This window comes from Hydra vulgaris, chromosome 04 (genome assembly GCF_038396675.1).
Source record: "Hydra vulgaris chromosome 04, alternate assembly HydraT2T_AEP".
NCBI classification, from domain to species: Eukaryota; Metazoa; Cnidaria; class Hydrozoa; order Anthoathecata; family Hydridae; genus Hydra; species Hydra vulgaris.
The window spans coordinates 37,781,691-37,797,500 of NC_088923.1; the positions used below are offsets into that span (position 1 = coordinate 37,781,691).

Genomic DNA, 15,810 nt, shown 5'->3' on the forward strand with positions numbered 1-15,810 from the left:
CACATTATTGCTCTAACTTATGTAAAACTTGTTTAATGGTGATGAAAGGGTGAAGAACTCAAAATTGATGGCTAAAACATCACAAAATCAAAGCTTCTTTATAAAAATTTAACTTCAAAATGGTGCAACCCTTATTTTAAGTTTTCTGATCCCCTATACAAAATGAAGTATATCTTGATATTCCTAAAAGATATGGTAATTAAATTTTTTCCTATGATCTTATATGTAATGAACTCTATAATAAAAAAACTGTAAGGGTTTTATTTTTTGAATCTGATTTATTTGCATTGAAAGTTTTTATAAAAATATACCTAAAAATTAAAAAAATTGCTATTAAATAATGAAAAATTTTTACTTTGTATTTTTACTCTAAAAACTTGTAGAATTAAAGTTATTCAAGTAAAGTCCTAAACTAAACTTCAATTCAAAGATTATCTATATTTTATTCAAAGATTATCTATATTTTATACGAATTTTATGTTTAATAGCTGAAGCTTGTTAATTAGCCAAATTTCAAATGATTTGTCATAAACATATGTGAAATCTAAAGATATCAAGAAAGTTTCTAGTCTCAATGATGTCGGAAAAATTTGATAACAAGTTGTTCTGGGATTGAAATGAATGAATATATGATGATGAATATAATGGTTTGCCTACATCACAAATATGCTATAGTATAGTTACTCCACAATTTGCGTAACTTGTTGTGATATTTAATTCACACAATGGAAAATTAAGAAAAATTTACAGGAGAATGTAAGAAAATTAATCTTAAACTGGCTAAAGAATAAAAAACATTGATATTAATTTTATTCCTGGAGAAAAGATATGCCCTTCATGTAAGATTAAAAAAGTGTTATTTAAGGATAATGGACCAAGAGAACCAACTTGCAGCTAGATTTTTGAAGATGATGATAATGAACCTAATATAAACGAGTTTTCAAAATAATATCTTAATTCTTTTTGACCTCTATGAGTATAAGTCCTTTTAAAAAAAAAAGTCCTTTTAAAATGCATGATATGACTAGTCATTTAAGAGTTGGTCAAAAAAAAAAAAGTCATTTAAAAGTTGGTCTTGGTTAAAAAAATTATTACAAGTTCAATAAACCTAGAAATTCGGAATTGCAAGAACTTTAGATATAGATCCTGTTAAGTTATACCTAGAAGATTCCCTGAATAAACTATGTAAAGAAATTAAATGTAAAGGAAATGACATGTATATTACGTATAGGAAGAATCAAAGAAAAAATGTTCTAATCACAATCAAAAAATTTAACTACTAACATTGGTTCCAACAGCTTGGGCTAACAAATATATAGAAGAGTTTAATGTATCTTGTTATATGGTGCAGATATCATACAAATTGTTGCAAAAAATTAGTCTTTTATCTTTACTTCAAAAAAGGGAAGGAAATACTTCAAGAGACTGTAAATAAAATTGTTGAATTTTATTGTAGTAATGAAAATAGAAGGCAAATTTCTGGAAAAATAGATTTGTCAGTATAACTTAAAGATCTATCATGCAAAAGTGTTTGATTCACTCAAATCTAATAGAACTGTATGCTAAGTTTAAAAAGATGTAAAGGCTTGTTTTTCCAAATTTTTTCACATTTCATCCAAAAGAGTGCATTACAGTTAATGCTTTAGGTACACATACAGTATGTGTTTCACCAACAAAGAAAATGTTAAGTTAATGTAGTTTTATTAGTGCAGTTAAACTATTAAAGGATTAATATGAACTTATTGATATGCTTGTTTGTAGTAGAGCTAACAAGAACTGCATGATACATTGGTGCTCTTAAAGAGCACCAATCTCAGGACACAAAGACTTTGTGTCAGAAGGATGCTATATTAAGACATCTTGAAAATGAGTAATATTCTCAAGATGAAAATGATGAAGATGAATTGATGATTTATGTATAGAAAACAAACAATGTAAGTAAGTGAACTTGAAACCGTAAATAGCTTCATTAATACTCTGACAGATAAGTTACAAAAACTTACTGTTCATTTTTATATAACAAAAAATCAAGATGCTTTTTTAATTGAACTAAAAAATTAGTTATGTAGTTCTGAGGTCATTGTGCACTATGATTTTTCTGAAAATTATGAGTTTGCTGTACAAGACGAAATTTAAAGTGCAACAAAACTCAAGCAACATTGCATCCAACAGTATTTCAATACAAGATATGATATGATATGTGTTCAAGATATGATATGTGTTGGGTTCCATCAACAAACTTATTGTTAACAATTAATACTCCAACAACTATTACAGGAAGACAATACACAAGAACATTTAAGACAGCTGGGCAAAATTTAAACCAGATAACTAAATTTTCATGAATCTGTTTAAGATTTCTAACTTTATTTATTTAATTTAAGATTTCATTTTAATTATAGTGCTTTTAATTATTTCTTAATGTTCATAGTTTACTTTTGTAACTAAATATAATTTATTTTATTAGAATTTATTAGTGTCTATCATTACTAAAACTTTTAATGCAAATAAATCAGATTTAAAAAAGAGTCTGCAGTTTTTTTATTATAGAGACTATTACATATAGAACCAAAAAAATTTCACTATTGTATCTTTTAGGCATTTCAAGATATACTTCTTTTTGCATGAGGGGTCAGAAAACTCAAGATAAGGGTTGCACCAATATATTTTACCAAACTATATTTTGGGTTCTTCACCCAAAATATAGTTAGGTAAAAATTTTCATTACCATTGAACAAGTATTACATAAGTCAATTAAAGCTAATAGTGTTTAAAAAATCAATAGCACTGAAAAAAAAAAGTAGAAAAAGAGATTACTGAGTATTGATATCTCCAAGACTGTAAGGAGATAAACACTAAAATTTGGAGTGAATTTTTTTTTCATTTATTTAAGCTTGTATACCAGAAATCATTAAAATTTGAGAAGGCATGGTGTCAAACATAACTTGAACTGAGCTATAATGACTCTGTTTAAAAACAATGTTATGGCTGAACTTTTTTGATTGAAACAAAATTATAAACGTATACCAAGAAAAACTAACTTTATAGATGTAGACAAATTTGCCTTCTCTTTTAGGTAGAATTTTAGGTCTTAAAAATAAACACAATTTTTTTGACGCAGTCTACAGACTTCACATTCAAGCATGTTTAATTCTAAAGAGTATAAAAAAAATGTCATTGTAGAAATATTTTATTCATATTTTTAATGTGAATTTTGCTAAAATTAGAAAATAAATTAACTAAATAAATTTTTTAGTAACTTTAAAAAAAATTATAAAGAATTTCTAGATTTCTTATTGAAATTCTACAACATCATGTACTTAAACTTTTTGGAATTAAACGAATAAATTATAATAAAAATAAAGTATGAAAATGTAGATTGCGTCACAAAAGTGCATATATTTTAAAGACTTTAAGATTATTCTTGAAACAGTTAAAAGTTGATAAAAGCTTATTGCGGTTTTAAAAAAAATTTAAAAACAATTAAAAAAATAAAAAAATTAAAATGCTTAGAACTTATTTTTTAAATACACTTTTTAATAACAACTTTTAGGCAGTAAAAGTTAATAATAAAAGTTTTTAAAATTTTTAAACAACTTTTAGACAGTATTTTATAAAGTGTTTTATATTTTTTGTCAAAGAAAATAGTTTTTTCTTTTTTTTTAATGTTACTGACTAGTGTAGCCCCCTTGGACCCAAGTCCAAGGGGGCTACACTAGTCAAAGAGGTTGCTTTTTTTTCTTTCTTTTCTTTTTTTCATTTGCAGTTACAACCCTCTCCTATTTCTTTAACACCAAAACACAAACCACCACATCCTTGGTACTCTACCACTACAACACTAAATCTCCTAAAACAAATCTTATTTAGAATGGCAAGCTGACATTGTGATTTGACTGTAAAATTATGAAATATCTTGGTTCACATTAAAGCCTATTCTTGTCATATTCAACAGGTTATAATATTTAAACTGTTTACATCAAGAATACCTGATACTGGCAAATTAAGAAATGTTGCAATAAGTAGCCATACACTAGTTCCAGTCAGTGCACTTAGTGCTCCAGCCATTGCAAGTTGTTCTGTTCCATTAAATGAATCTATGTTAATTATACCTTTGCGTATTGTATCTGTAAAAAATTACAAAAAATATTTTTAGTTTCTACTTTGCAAATTAAAAAACTAAATTAACAAATTGTAGATTTATAATTAAAATATACCTGTAACTTTTGAACCTATTAAAATTGCACCGGCTAATTCAAATATACTGGCAACTATACAGGCCTGAAGTAATGTCAAAACTTTAGACCCAACTGATGTTCCAAAGGAATTGGCAACATCATTTGCACCAATTCCAAACGCAAGTATGAAAGCAATTATAAATCCAACAATTACAATCCAGAGGTAAGCATTATCTTTTGGATCAATCATTTAATGTGCCTAAATTATAAAAAATATTTTTATAAAAAAATAAAAAAAAAATAATTCAATGACTTAGCATAAAATTTTTTTTTTTTTTTTTAAGATATGTTGTTAATTAAGTAAAAATGTTTTACATAGGTTTTCATGATGCTTCACACAAGCTTCAACTTTAATGTTTCTTATATGTTTATTACAAAGAAGTTTTGTAATGTTACTTTAAATAAATTTATATTAATAATAGCTACTTTCTAATGTTTTGATTATGTTCTAATTTAAAATTTATTTTACTTTTTTTGTGTTTTTTTATTAAGGCTGGCTGGCTAATGATTTAAATTTATAGGTTTTTATACCAATCATCAAATTGATTCTATAAAATTATGCATTTTTTTAAACAAATTCTTTTTTTTATTATAAATATACTTTTCTTAACTGGCGAACTTTGTTAAAATATTCAAAATGTTCGAAATTAATAATATATTAAAATAAAAGACTAAGATATTTAAACACTTATATCAAATTAAATGTTGAAAGTATTTACCAAGATTCCTGTTCTGTGTTTCTTCTCAATAAGAATAACAATAGTCTTGAATAGCTTTGATATAGATTTTTTTTTTTTTTAACAACCAGGACAGTATACTAATAAGGGTACTAATAATTTCAAAACTTCTCTAAGATTTTTCGACAATTGTTTATCATTCTTATTAAAGAATGACCTAACAGATAATTGTCCCCATTTTTGGCTAAAAATAAAAAAAACGTTATACTTTTTACAAGGTGGCAATGAACATAGATGTTACTAACATTGAAACCAAATTTCTCAACATTATGTAGTACAACTAATAATGATGGGGTCATAAGATGTAAAAGGAAGAATGCATTGATACAAAAAAGACAAAAATATTTATTGTGTGCAGATAGAGAACCATGTAAAAATATAGGTCTGAAAATCAATCTTCTATAACTAAGTTCTAAACTTGAAAGAGTAGAAATTAAAATAAATTAATACAACTTCCCATTTTTCTAAAATTTAACTTTAAACCATATTGGATTTTGAAACCTTTCTATATAAATAAGGTTTTAAAACTTATAGTCAGAATAACCATTAACAGTTTATGTTAAACCTTTTTTTTATTAGTGCTAATTATATATTTTGACTTTATTTTTTCTAACATTTATTTTAAAATCTATTTTTTTTTATGATACTTAATCATGTAATAACTAATATAAAAGTCTTAGATCTCTAGTAGTACTTTTAGATTAATTCTATGAATTTTAATAATTACGCAAGTAAAGTATTTCCTTGGATTACACTAATAAACAAATAAAATTTTATTGCACATATCTTGTTAACTAGGTGGTTTTTTAAAACAAATTAGATATGCTGATTTCAAATATGCAAACCATTTTTCACCATCACGTCAAATTGTAAAGATATTTGGGTTTAAATCTTTAGTATTTAAGGTAAAGTCCCTAATATTGTCGAAAAAAAAGTTATTCAAAAGTATGTCAACCTGGGTCAAAAGAAGCGTATTTTCATAGAGATTTTAGAAAAGATAAATATTTTTACTTAAAATTTATTGACAAAAAAAATTATGTAAAAAAAAGCTAAAGACTTAAAAAATTTTGTTAAAAAAATTTTAACAAAATGTTTCTCAGCAATAATACAAAAAGTACTTATTTTTATTACAAACAAATACTATTTTTAAAATCTCTATGAAAATACGCCTCTTTTGAGACCCAGGTTGACATACTTTTGAATAACTTTTTTTTCGACAATATTAGGGACCTTACCTTAAATACTAAAGATTTGAACCCAAATATCTTTACAACTTGACGTGATGGTGAAAAATGGTTTGCATATTTGAAATCAGCATATTTAATTTGTTTTAAAAAACCACCTAGTTAACAAGATATGCACAATAAAATTTTATTTGTTTATCAGTGTTATTTGTTTTTAATGAATTTTTAAAAAATAAAGCTGATCATTCTTTAACAAATAATTGATAAAATCTCCAATTTTTGTTATAAATAATTATAAAATATCAAAGAACATAAAGTATAAATAAATTAAAAAAAAATACTTTTAAATTTATTTATTCTATAGCTTACCAAGCATCTGATTTTGATAAATCGTTCATATAAAACTGATTTTAATAAAAAAGAGATGATTTCTTGTGCTATAACTTGGTCAACAAGTAATCCATATTTTCATAATTACATGATAAAACTTGGAAAACGATTAAACATCCGTGGAATTTAACATTACCATTTTTATTTTAATTAACAAAAGTGATATTGTTTTTAATTTTATAAAAGTAGTTTAATCATTAAATTACTTTTATTAAAATTAAATTAATGTTATTAGCTTAGCTCGCTGCTGTTACTTTGCACGTATAAATCTACTTTTTGCCGTTGCGTTTTAAGTGCGCATTCCATTTCATTTGATTCTATCTTAGTAACCTTTGTTCAATTAATAAAGGGAATTGAAAAGCGCTTTTTAATAAGGCGCTAAGCCACATTTTTATTGTTTTCGGAAATCAAAAAAATTATTTGAATTACTTTGGCGAAGAATTTTTTAATATAAAAAGTTTTGTAAATGTAAATAGGGTTGAAAATTTCAAGAAATATTCCGGGAAATTTTCAAAAATTTTTTTTAAATAAACTTATAGTTATTATAAAATTTTATAAAATTCATTTCTTTGTTACAAAAATATACGTTTTATCATCGTAGTATTTGGGTATTCTTTAAATATTTCAACAAAAAATATAAAATGATGAAGACTTTTTAAGGATTCTTCCCCTCCCCAAACCCCTCATTTCATTCGTAGAATCGCCTCTGATTGTATATAGATTGCATTTGAATCATCTGTATGAAAGGTTCATGTTATAAATGCACTAGCTGTGATAATAATAATTTATCTAAAAATGACATTAGCGAAGACATTTGACTTGAATTTTCTGCAAAAAATTAATAAACCAAATTGCTTGTTATGATTCTTATAAAACACACACACACACAAATCGTCCACTTGGCGGTTTTGGTTGAAAAATACAGTATACATTTAAACCATTATATACATTAAAAGTATAGGATAATTTTTTGATTTATTGATTTATAAAGTCAGTCAAACGCTTTTTTGTCTTTGTTGTGCTTTTCTTGTTTTTTGCAAGGTTGTGGCAAGTGAAACTCAAGTATTAAAAGCACTTATTTAAACATAGCGACGGAATTTATGAACTCAAAATCGTTTGTTCTTTATTTTTATTACTAAATATGTTTTGAAATTGTTCAAATTTAGCAAAAAAAATTCTTTACTTTTTGCCTTTGATTAATCAGCAACCTCTTTAAATTAAGAAAAAATTGTTAAATATTGTAAATATTCAATCAAGTCTTTTTATATATACAGTATTGGACAAAACATTTGCAACCAACATCGAACAATGCTAAAAAGTGTTCCTAATTTTACATGTCTTAAAAACGAAACGAACTATACTACCACAGCAAACAGTTCAGGAGTCTGGAGTCATAGCATGCCATGACATGAGCAATCAGCTGACAGGTGATCATGCAATGACATGCCATCACAAAGCAATCAGCTGACAGCACACAGGTAGAATTTCGTTGACAAGTGCCATTTTGCAGCGGACAAAACAAGTGCAACTTTTTTGGTTTGTTTCATTTTCTTAAGTCTGGTCCGTGTCAACGTCACGGAAGTTTTTTAATAATTAAAGGAAGTATCCAGAAGTTTCCAGAAGCATGCAGAAGCTTCCAGAAGTTTCCAGAAGAAGCATATGGAAGCATCCAGAAATATCTAGAAACATTCAGAAGCATCCAGACGCATCCAGACGCTTCCAGAAGCATCAAAAAGAAGCATCTAGAATCTTCCAGAACAGGTTCACACAGGTTCATTTTACTATATAAGAGACATGTAAATCGACATGTAATTCAGTCAGTATATGGAAATCAATCAGTCAGTATTATCAAGACAGTTTATCGAAGTGAGTTTTATCAAAGTGTTTTATCGAAGAACATCAATACAAGAAGTGAAATACAACAAGTGTTTCATTACATCAATACAGTCCACATCCAACCAAGACGTTGTGTTCCACAGAGCATTATTGTATCATCACAAGGTAAATGTAACATGGTAAGCCTTGAGAAGCGTGATTATTTATTTTTATTATTTTAATGACTTCAAGTGCAAAAATGGCTCCCGACAGTCTTGGATTGGAATTAAGAAAGAAAATTATTGGCGATTACGTAAGTGGAATGTCACAAAAAAGTATTTGTGATAAATATCGCGTGAAAAAATGGACCGTATCAAGATTATAACAAAGGTGGAAGACCGTGTTCCACCACTTCTAGAGAGGATTCTATGATCGTCAGATCCGTCAAGAAGGATCCCTGGATATCATCAGTCGAGATACAAAAGAAATTAGGGCTGCCTGTATCGGACCGAACAATCAGACGACATGCTGTTGAAGCCGGATTGTTTTCTCGACGCCCTGCAAAGAAACCGCTGATTTCACTAAAAAACCAGAAGAAAAGACTCCTGTTTGCTACATTTCATATTGACTGGAATGTGCAGAAATGGCGAACTGTTCTGTTCAGTGATGAATCGAAGTTCAACATCATTGGGAGCGATGGCATTTGCCGTGTACGTCGACAGGCCGGAAAACGCCTCTACTTACGTTACTGCCATAAGACCGTGAAGCATGGTGGAGGCAATATAATGGCCTGGGGGTGATTTTCTGCTAACGGTCTAGGTCCAATACATCGAAACGATGGAATAATGGACCGTTTCATGTATAAAAATATCCTGAAAAATGTTATGTTACCTCGTGCTGAATGGAATATGCCAATAAAATGGGTTTTTCAGCAAGACAACGATCCGAAACACACTGCAAAAGTAGTCAAGCAGTGGTTTCAAGACAACCACCTATCGGTGGTGGATTGGCCGCCTCAATATCCGGATCTCAACTCTATCGAGAACCTGTGGGAGATCGTCAACCGCAGAATTAATCGTGAAGGTGTTCGTAATAAGGATCAACTGTTTGAACAAATCCAAAAGGCCTGGGCAGCGATTCCACAAAGTTTCATTGATCACCTGATCGAATCTATGCCTCGAAGATGCAAGGCTGTGATCAACAATAAAGGAATCGCCACGAAATATTGATAGCGAAATACAGCTTGGTCAACATTTTGTCGAGTTGCACTTGTTTTGTCCAGAAGGAAATCAACTTTTTTTAATACTTTTGATTAATTTTTTAATTTTCGTGTACAAATAATGAACTTTGTGATGAATAAAACTTGAAGAACTTTGTCTCTAAACAGTTACATAGTTATTTCTCTAAATTGAAAAAATGCAGCACTTTTATATAAAGAAACTAAATTAGCATTATTTGGTTGCACTCGTGTTGTCTGATACTGTAATTATCCAGTTTTTAGTATCTTGTAGGCCAATCTAATAGGTATTAAAAAATGCCTTTTGTATTTAATATTTGATAAACAAAGCTCGCTTTTCAAAGAAGGCTTTCAAAAATTTTTATAATCTGCTTCACAATATTTAACACCATTAAATTGTCCATAACAACTGCCGAGATAAGACATAAAATTTTACTCATTAATTATAAAATAACTTAACTTTTTTTTAAATTTTCTAAATTTTCTGGAAATATTTTGGAAACCCTAATTGTAATAATAAGATGATGAACTCGTGGTCACCAACAAAATATTTTAGTTGTCTACTCGATATAGTCCTTTAGGGTCGTCCACAAATTACGTCACGCAATTTTCGACCGTTTTTGACCTTCCTCCCTCTTTCCCTCGTCACAAAATCGTAACACTTAAGTAGCAAGTTTTGTCTGAGTCGTACAAAACCACCAACCCACTCCTCCTCCTTATAGCGTGACGTAATTTATGGACGACCCCGAAGGACTTTTTAAAAATTTTTTACGAAACAGGTTGTTGTTTTTAAATCTCTACAATAACGCTTATTTTTATAACACTTTATATAAAATGTTTTTGCTAGATAAAATATGAATTATACTTAAAAAAAAAAACCAGATATATACTTAATAACTTTTCATTACATTGTTATGAAAAGTTCTATACTTAGACTCTTTTTCTCCACTTCGGTTTTATATGAAATGTTGCTTTTTTTATTAAATTGTGGAATTTAAAATTCGACTTGCAATAAGTAAGATCTACAAAATTTTTAAGTAAGCTATTTAAAGTTAATTTATAACCTAATTATTCTTGATAAAATTTATAACCAAATTATTTACATAAAATACGAGAAAAAAATCATAAGAATCAAGATATTTTCATAATAAATAACTTTTTGACATGTTCCTCGTTTCTGTATAGTCTCGTTTAATATATTTTATAATGTTTAATATAGTTAAATCAGTGCAAGTTGTAACATTTTCCTCGTTTATAACAAAATCTCGTATGACCTGAAAGATTTCAGTTTTATTTATTAATAGCGGAATATATTTTAAGAAGATTTATTTAGATCAAATTCGTTAAAATTCAAAATATTTTGTTAGGAACTTAGTAAAATAGAAGCTTTACTATCCGATTTTTTATCGCGCTTAAAAGTTTCCTATTTTACTGATATGTCTTTAAGTACATCTAGTAGTGCGTACGTAATTGATTTTAAACGGATATTTTTGAGAATAAAGTTTTCAAAGTTTAGTTTTTAAAATATTATATATATATATATATATATATATATATATATATATATATATATATATATATATATATATATATATATAACAAATGTGTGTATATATATATATATATATATATATATATATATATATATATATATATATATATATATATATATATATATATATGTATATATATATATATATATATATATATATATATATATATATATATATATATATATATATATATATATATATATATATGTATATATACATACATATATATATATATATGTATATATACATACATTTATATATATATATATATATATATATATATATATATATATATATATATATATATATATGCATATATCTATATAAAATATATATATTTATATATATATATATATATGTATATATAAATGTAGAAATATAAACTTTTAAAATCTTACTTTATATAGTTTTCTTCGTTGAAATAGCTACCAGTTTATATAAATAATGCACTCTTTACTCGAAGAAAACGTACCTATGGTCAGTAAAGGTTATTCAAATGTTTAATACAGCATAAATGCAATATATTATTGTTTGCTCAGTTCATTAAATAAAAAAAATTTTATTATTATTAAAAATATGTATTTTGACAAAAAGAAAAACTTGTATAAACAAATTTAGTTGTGGAATGTTGACTTGATTTACGTAAGTAGTTTTTTTGAATAGGACAGTTTACAGCTCGCTTATTACCAATCTAGCCCCAGTTCGCAAACACACACCGCGAGTGTTTGTGAACTTATGCACCCTCTTCATAAAAATAGATGTAATTAAGCAATCTAACTTTACAAATGTGTTTGCTTGCACTTTATACTACAAAACAATTTGAAAAACTGAAAAAGATTTTTGTTTTTTTAGATTATAACAAAGATGGTTTAAGTGCTGTATTTATTTAATTTAAAAAATTTTGTTTAAAATTGAAAAAGAAAATGATCAAAAATAGTTTACACATATCAAAATAAAAATACTGCATATTCAAATGCTATACTAAATGTAACTTTGCCCTATTTTAAACTTTTATTTGTTCTCAAATAAAATTTTAAATAAAAATTTAAAATCTAAATTTTATACACCACATATTTTTATGAAAACAATGTTAACCACGGAGCTACAACTTGTAATTTATGCTTTTAAAATAAAAAACACTACACAAAATTTAAATTAAAAAATTGAAAATTACTAATTCAAAAAATATATAACTATATATAATTTGGTATATAATTTGGTATATAAAAATCGGTATATAACTTGATATATAAAAACCGGCATATAATTTACCAGAAAGTTCTCTTTATCAAAGTTTTTTTGAGTTCAATAGTTCAGTTTTCTTTACTTTTTTTCAAAACTGCTCAGCTTGCCCCTACTAGACAAGGTGACACATTCGTTAGATTTTAAAGTGAACAGTAAGACTTAGGAAAAAACGGCTAAACCCTGATAATTATCAGATATTTTTTATTCGACACTGTTTTACAAATCAAGTTAACACTAATGTTTTCATGAACGTCAAATGATACCATTATAAAAATACTATAAATTTGGTATTAAATCTTGTTCTTTATTTTGATATTTATTTTTTATGCTATTTTTTAAACAAACATGTAGTGTACCAATAATGTTGTTAAATAACAAGGTTATATGTTTTTATAACAAACATATATTTTAAATAATTTTAATAAATGTGTGTTTTATTAAAAATTTGTTAATGCTTGTGTTTTGACATTTTTAATAAAACAAAACTTAAACTAAAATTGACTTTTTTTAGTTTTGGCTTCGTTCGTTGATTTGGTTAATACAAAAGCGATTCCTGGCGTAGAAACAATATTAACATAAAAGTCATAAAAAGTAAAAACCTAATTAAAATGTTGAAATTCTAAAGTGAAATAAGCAAAAGACAAAGACAAAATCTAAACTATGAATTAAGATAATGCAGAGATAATAAATTAAGATAATGCAGAAATAAAGAATCTCGGGTTAACGCGATTCTGAAAAAAAATTTATTAAAAAAACTTTTATTAATATTTTATAATTATTAAAGCGTGTTTTTCAATTATGTTTAACCTATTGGAAACTTTTGACTTGCATTTTTAATTTTTATTTTGCATTTTTAACTTTTATTTTGCATTTTTAACTTTTATTTTGATTTAAACATTTAACTTACATTTGTTTACTTTTATATTAATATTTTATTTATTTTTATTTTTTATTTTTAACTTTTATTTATACGTATTTGACCCCCGGGGTCAAATACGTACTTGTATTTGTATTTGGTAAAAATAGGCTAATTTGGCGTATTTGTATTAGTATTGCATTTGATTAAAGAATTTCTTAAATATTTGTATTTGTATTTGATCGAAATGTATTTGCAATTCCAATTCCGCTAGGTTTATCAGGGTTTTTTTTGGGAAAGTCGACGAGGTTTCTTTCTTTTTTTTTTTTTTTTTTCATTTTTTAACGCTAAAATAAAAACTTGTTTTTAAGAGATAGTTGTTAGAAGACTTGTTTTTATTCTTCTATTTATATTCTATAGTAGACCATTTAATCAGTCTTGTCTTGAAAAAATCATTATACTTTTTCTTCGTGTAAAGTAAAAATATTTGTATTTGGAGAATGTCGAGTAATTATATTTGTATTTGAATTTGTATTTGGAAATTTAGAACTAAGTTATTTGAGCTTGTATTTGTATTTTATCAAATGTATTTGACCCCTGGTAGACATAAATCTCATCCAAACGAAAAATTTTATTGTGTAAGATAAACTTTTTTAGGTATCTGAAATAATTATTTCACAAAAAAAAGTTGAACAACTTCCTAAGGAGTATTTTTTGTCTTGTCTTTTATCCTTAGGGAGTTAATAATTATTTACTGGTTTTTTGTTTAAAAGTTTTAGAATTTTAAACAAAACACCAACAACAGGATGTGAAGTTGCTGTCTGCTACTTTTGAGTAAAAGTGAAATATTATCTAAATCACAACCTAGCTGTAGGATGTTATTGCTTTCTTTTTCAATAAATCACTGTTACTTCACCAAAATGACGCTAAAACTCACGTACAGCAACTTCGAATTCCAAAAATTTTCCGGGGTCTCATCCCAAAATGCATGTTTGGAGAATAGGAGGTGCCTCCACATCCACATAACACAGAAGCCCCATCCGGGTAAATCCTGACCTGGAGAGGGCTAAGTAAAAAATAAAATGTCATGATTATATGTTGAAACATGTTAAGTATAGAATCATCACACACAAAGCAGGTCATTTAACGAGGATACAGAAAAAATTAATTTTTCATAATGCTCCATTTTTTAAGGTGGTATTATTATTCGAAGAAGAACTTAAAATTGTGGGTCCAGTTATTATAGAAAAAGCACATCGTGTTGGTAAATATAGTGGTAAACCATTGTCCGCAAAATATTAAACTGGCAGGACAAGGAAAACATCTTATCTAAGGCTCGTAAACTCAAGGGAAAGAATATGTTTATTAACAAAGACAATGAAACAATTCGCAATGAAACAATGCGAATTCGTAAAGAACTTTTTGTACATGCTAAAATACATCGTGGTAACGGAAAATACGCGAAAGTCATCTATAATCGATTAGTGGTAAGAGAAATGAGAAATGAGAATGAAGGTGTTGAAAGCAAGTAACTTATTTATTTACGCTTTAACAGTCTTATTAAGTACAAAATTAAGGTTTTTGTTCAAGAACTATATCAACAATAAATATATCTAAAACGATACATAACAACAAAGCTAATTTAACAAAATTCATATCCTCTATTTTTGAAATTTCAAAATATTACAAAAATGATTATAATTTTTTGACTGAAATAGATATTAACTACTTAAATAATGAATATTATAAACCAGAAGAATTTAAGAGAGATAAACTTAACAAAGGTTTAAACATTTAAAGTATAATTATACGGTCAATGAACAAAAATTTTGAATCATTTAAACATATTTATTATTCCTTGTTTAAGGAACCTTTTTGACGTAATATGTAGTATACCAGAAACTTGGAAAGATGCAAATTCGCCCACGTCTGAAAATTCCCTATACAATTTAGTTTCATATAAAATAATAAGTCAACCACGTGTAATCAGCAAGGGAGTTGGCATTGCAGTATCTATTTTTGGTAAATTTGAATTAAAAAAAAAACATTAGACTTTTAAAAACAAATAAACATATTGAAATTTTGTGCAATAAAGTGTTAAATACTGGTAAATCGTTTTTAATCTACTCATTGTATCGACCGTCAAGTGGTAAACAAGTTGAATTTCTTAATATATTAAGAAATTTTACCGGTTTTTGCATCTATTTAAAACAAACATGACATACCATAACATTCATTTGAAACATCGTGACGATCAATTAAAACAATTGTGATTTTAAAAACATTTAACGTATGCGCAATCTTAACATTCTATATTATTAAAAGAAAAAGGTTTAACTTAAATATATATTTTTATTTTTTTATTCAGTTTTTTAAAATTATTTAAAGTTTTATTTTATTTAAAATATGTTTATTTTCCAATTACTGTCGAGGTGTGTCATCTGACCCAAGACACGCTTTGAAAAAGCTTTCGCAGTGTGTGTAATAGTTCGATAAGTTAACATTAGGAATAGATAACCATGCCTCAACGCATGCTTTTAATTAGTTTATTTCTTCCG

The 15,810-nt window shown here is 26.5% G+C and overlaps 1 protein-coding gene across 3 annotated transcripts in view; it reads right to left on the reverse strand.

Annotated features, from left to right (window-relative positions):
• Positions 1 to 11,814, reverse strand: part of LOC100206124 (sodium-dependent phosphate transporter 2) — a 33,141-nt gene extending 21,327 nt beyond the window's left edge. Inside the window, exons 1-4 of one of the 3 annotated variants that reach the window (XM_065796246.1) lie at positions 11,550 to 11,814; positions 4,955 to 5,156; positions 4,215 to 4,434; positions 3,987 to 4,124 (exon numbers count right to left, since the gene is read on the reverse strand). In XM_065796246.1, the coding sequence (XP_065652318.1) occupies positions 3,987 to 4,124; positions 4,215 to 4,425 (349 nt within the window). In that variant the 5' untranslated portion in view covers positions 4,426 to 4,434; positions 4,955 to 5,156; positions 11,550 to 11,814. Of the gene's footprint in view, positions 1 to 3,986; positions 4,125 to 4,214; positions 4,435 to 4,954; positions 5,157 to 6,525; positions 6,860 to 11,549 lie in introns of those variants that run through there. The other 2 variants (XM_065796245.1, XM_065796247.1) reach the window with 2 other exon arrangements.
• Between the last annotated feature and the right edge of the window lie 3,996 nt (positions 11,815 to 15,810).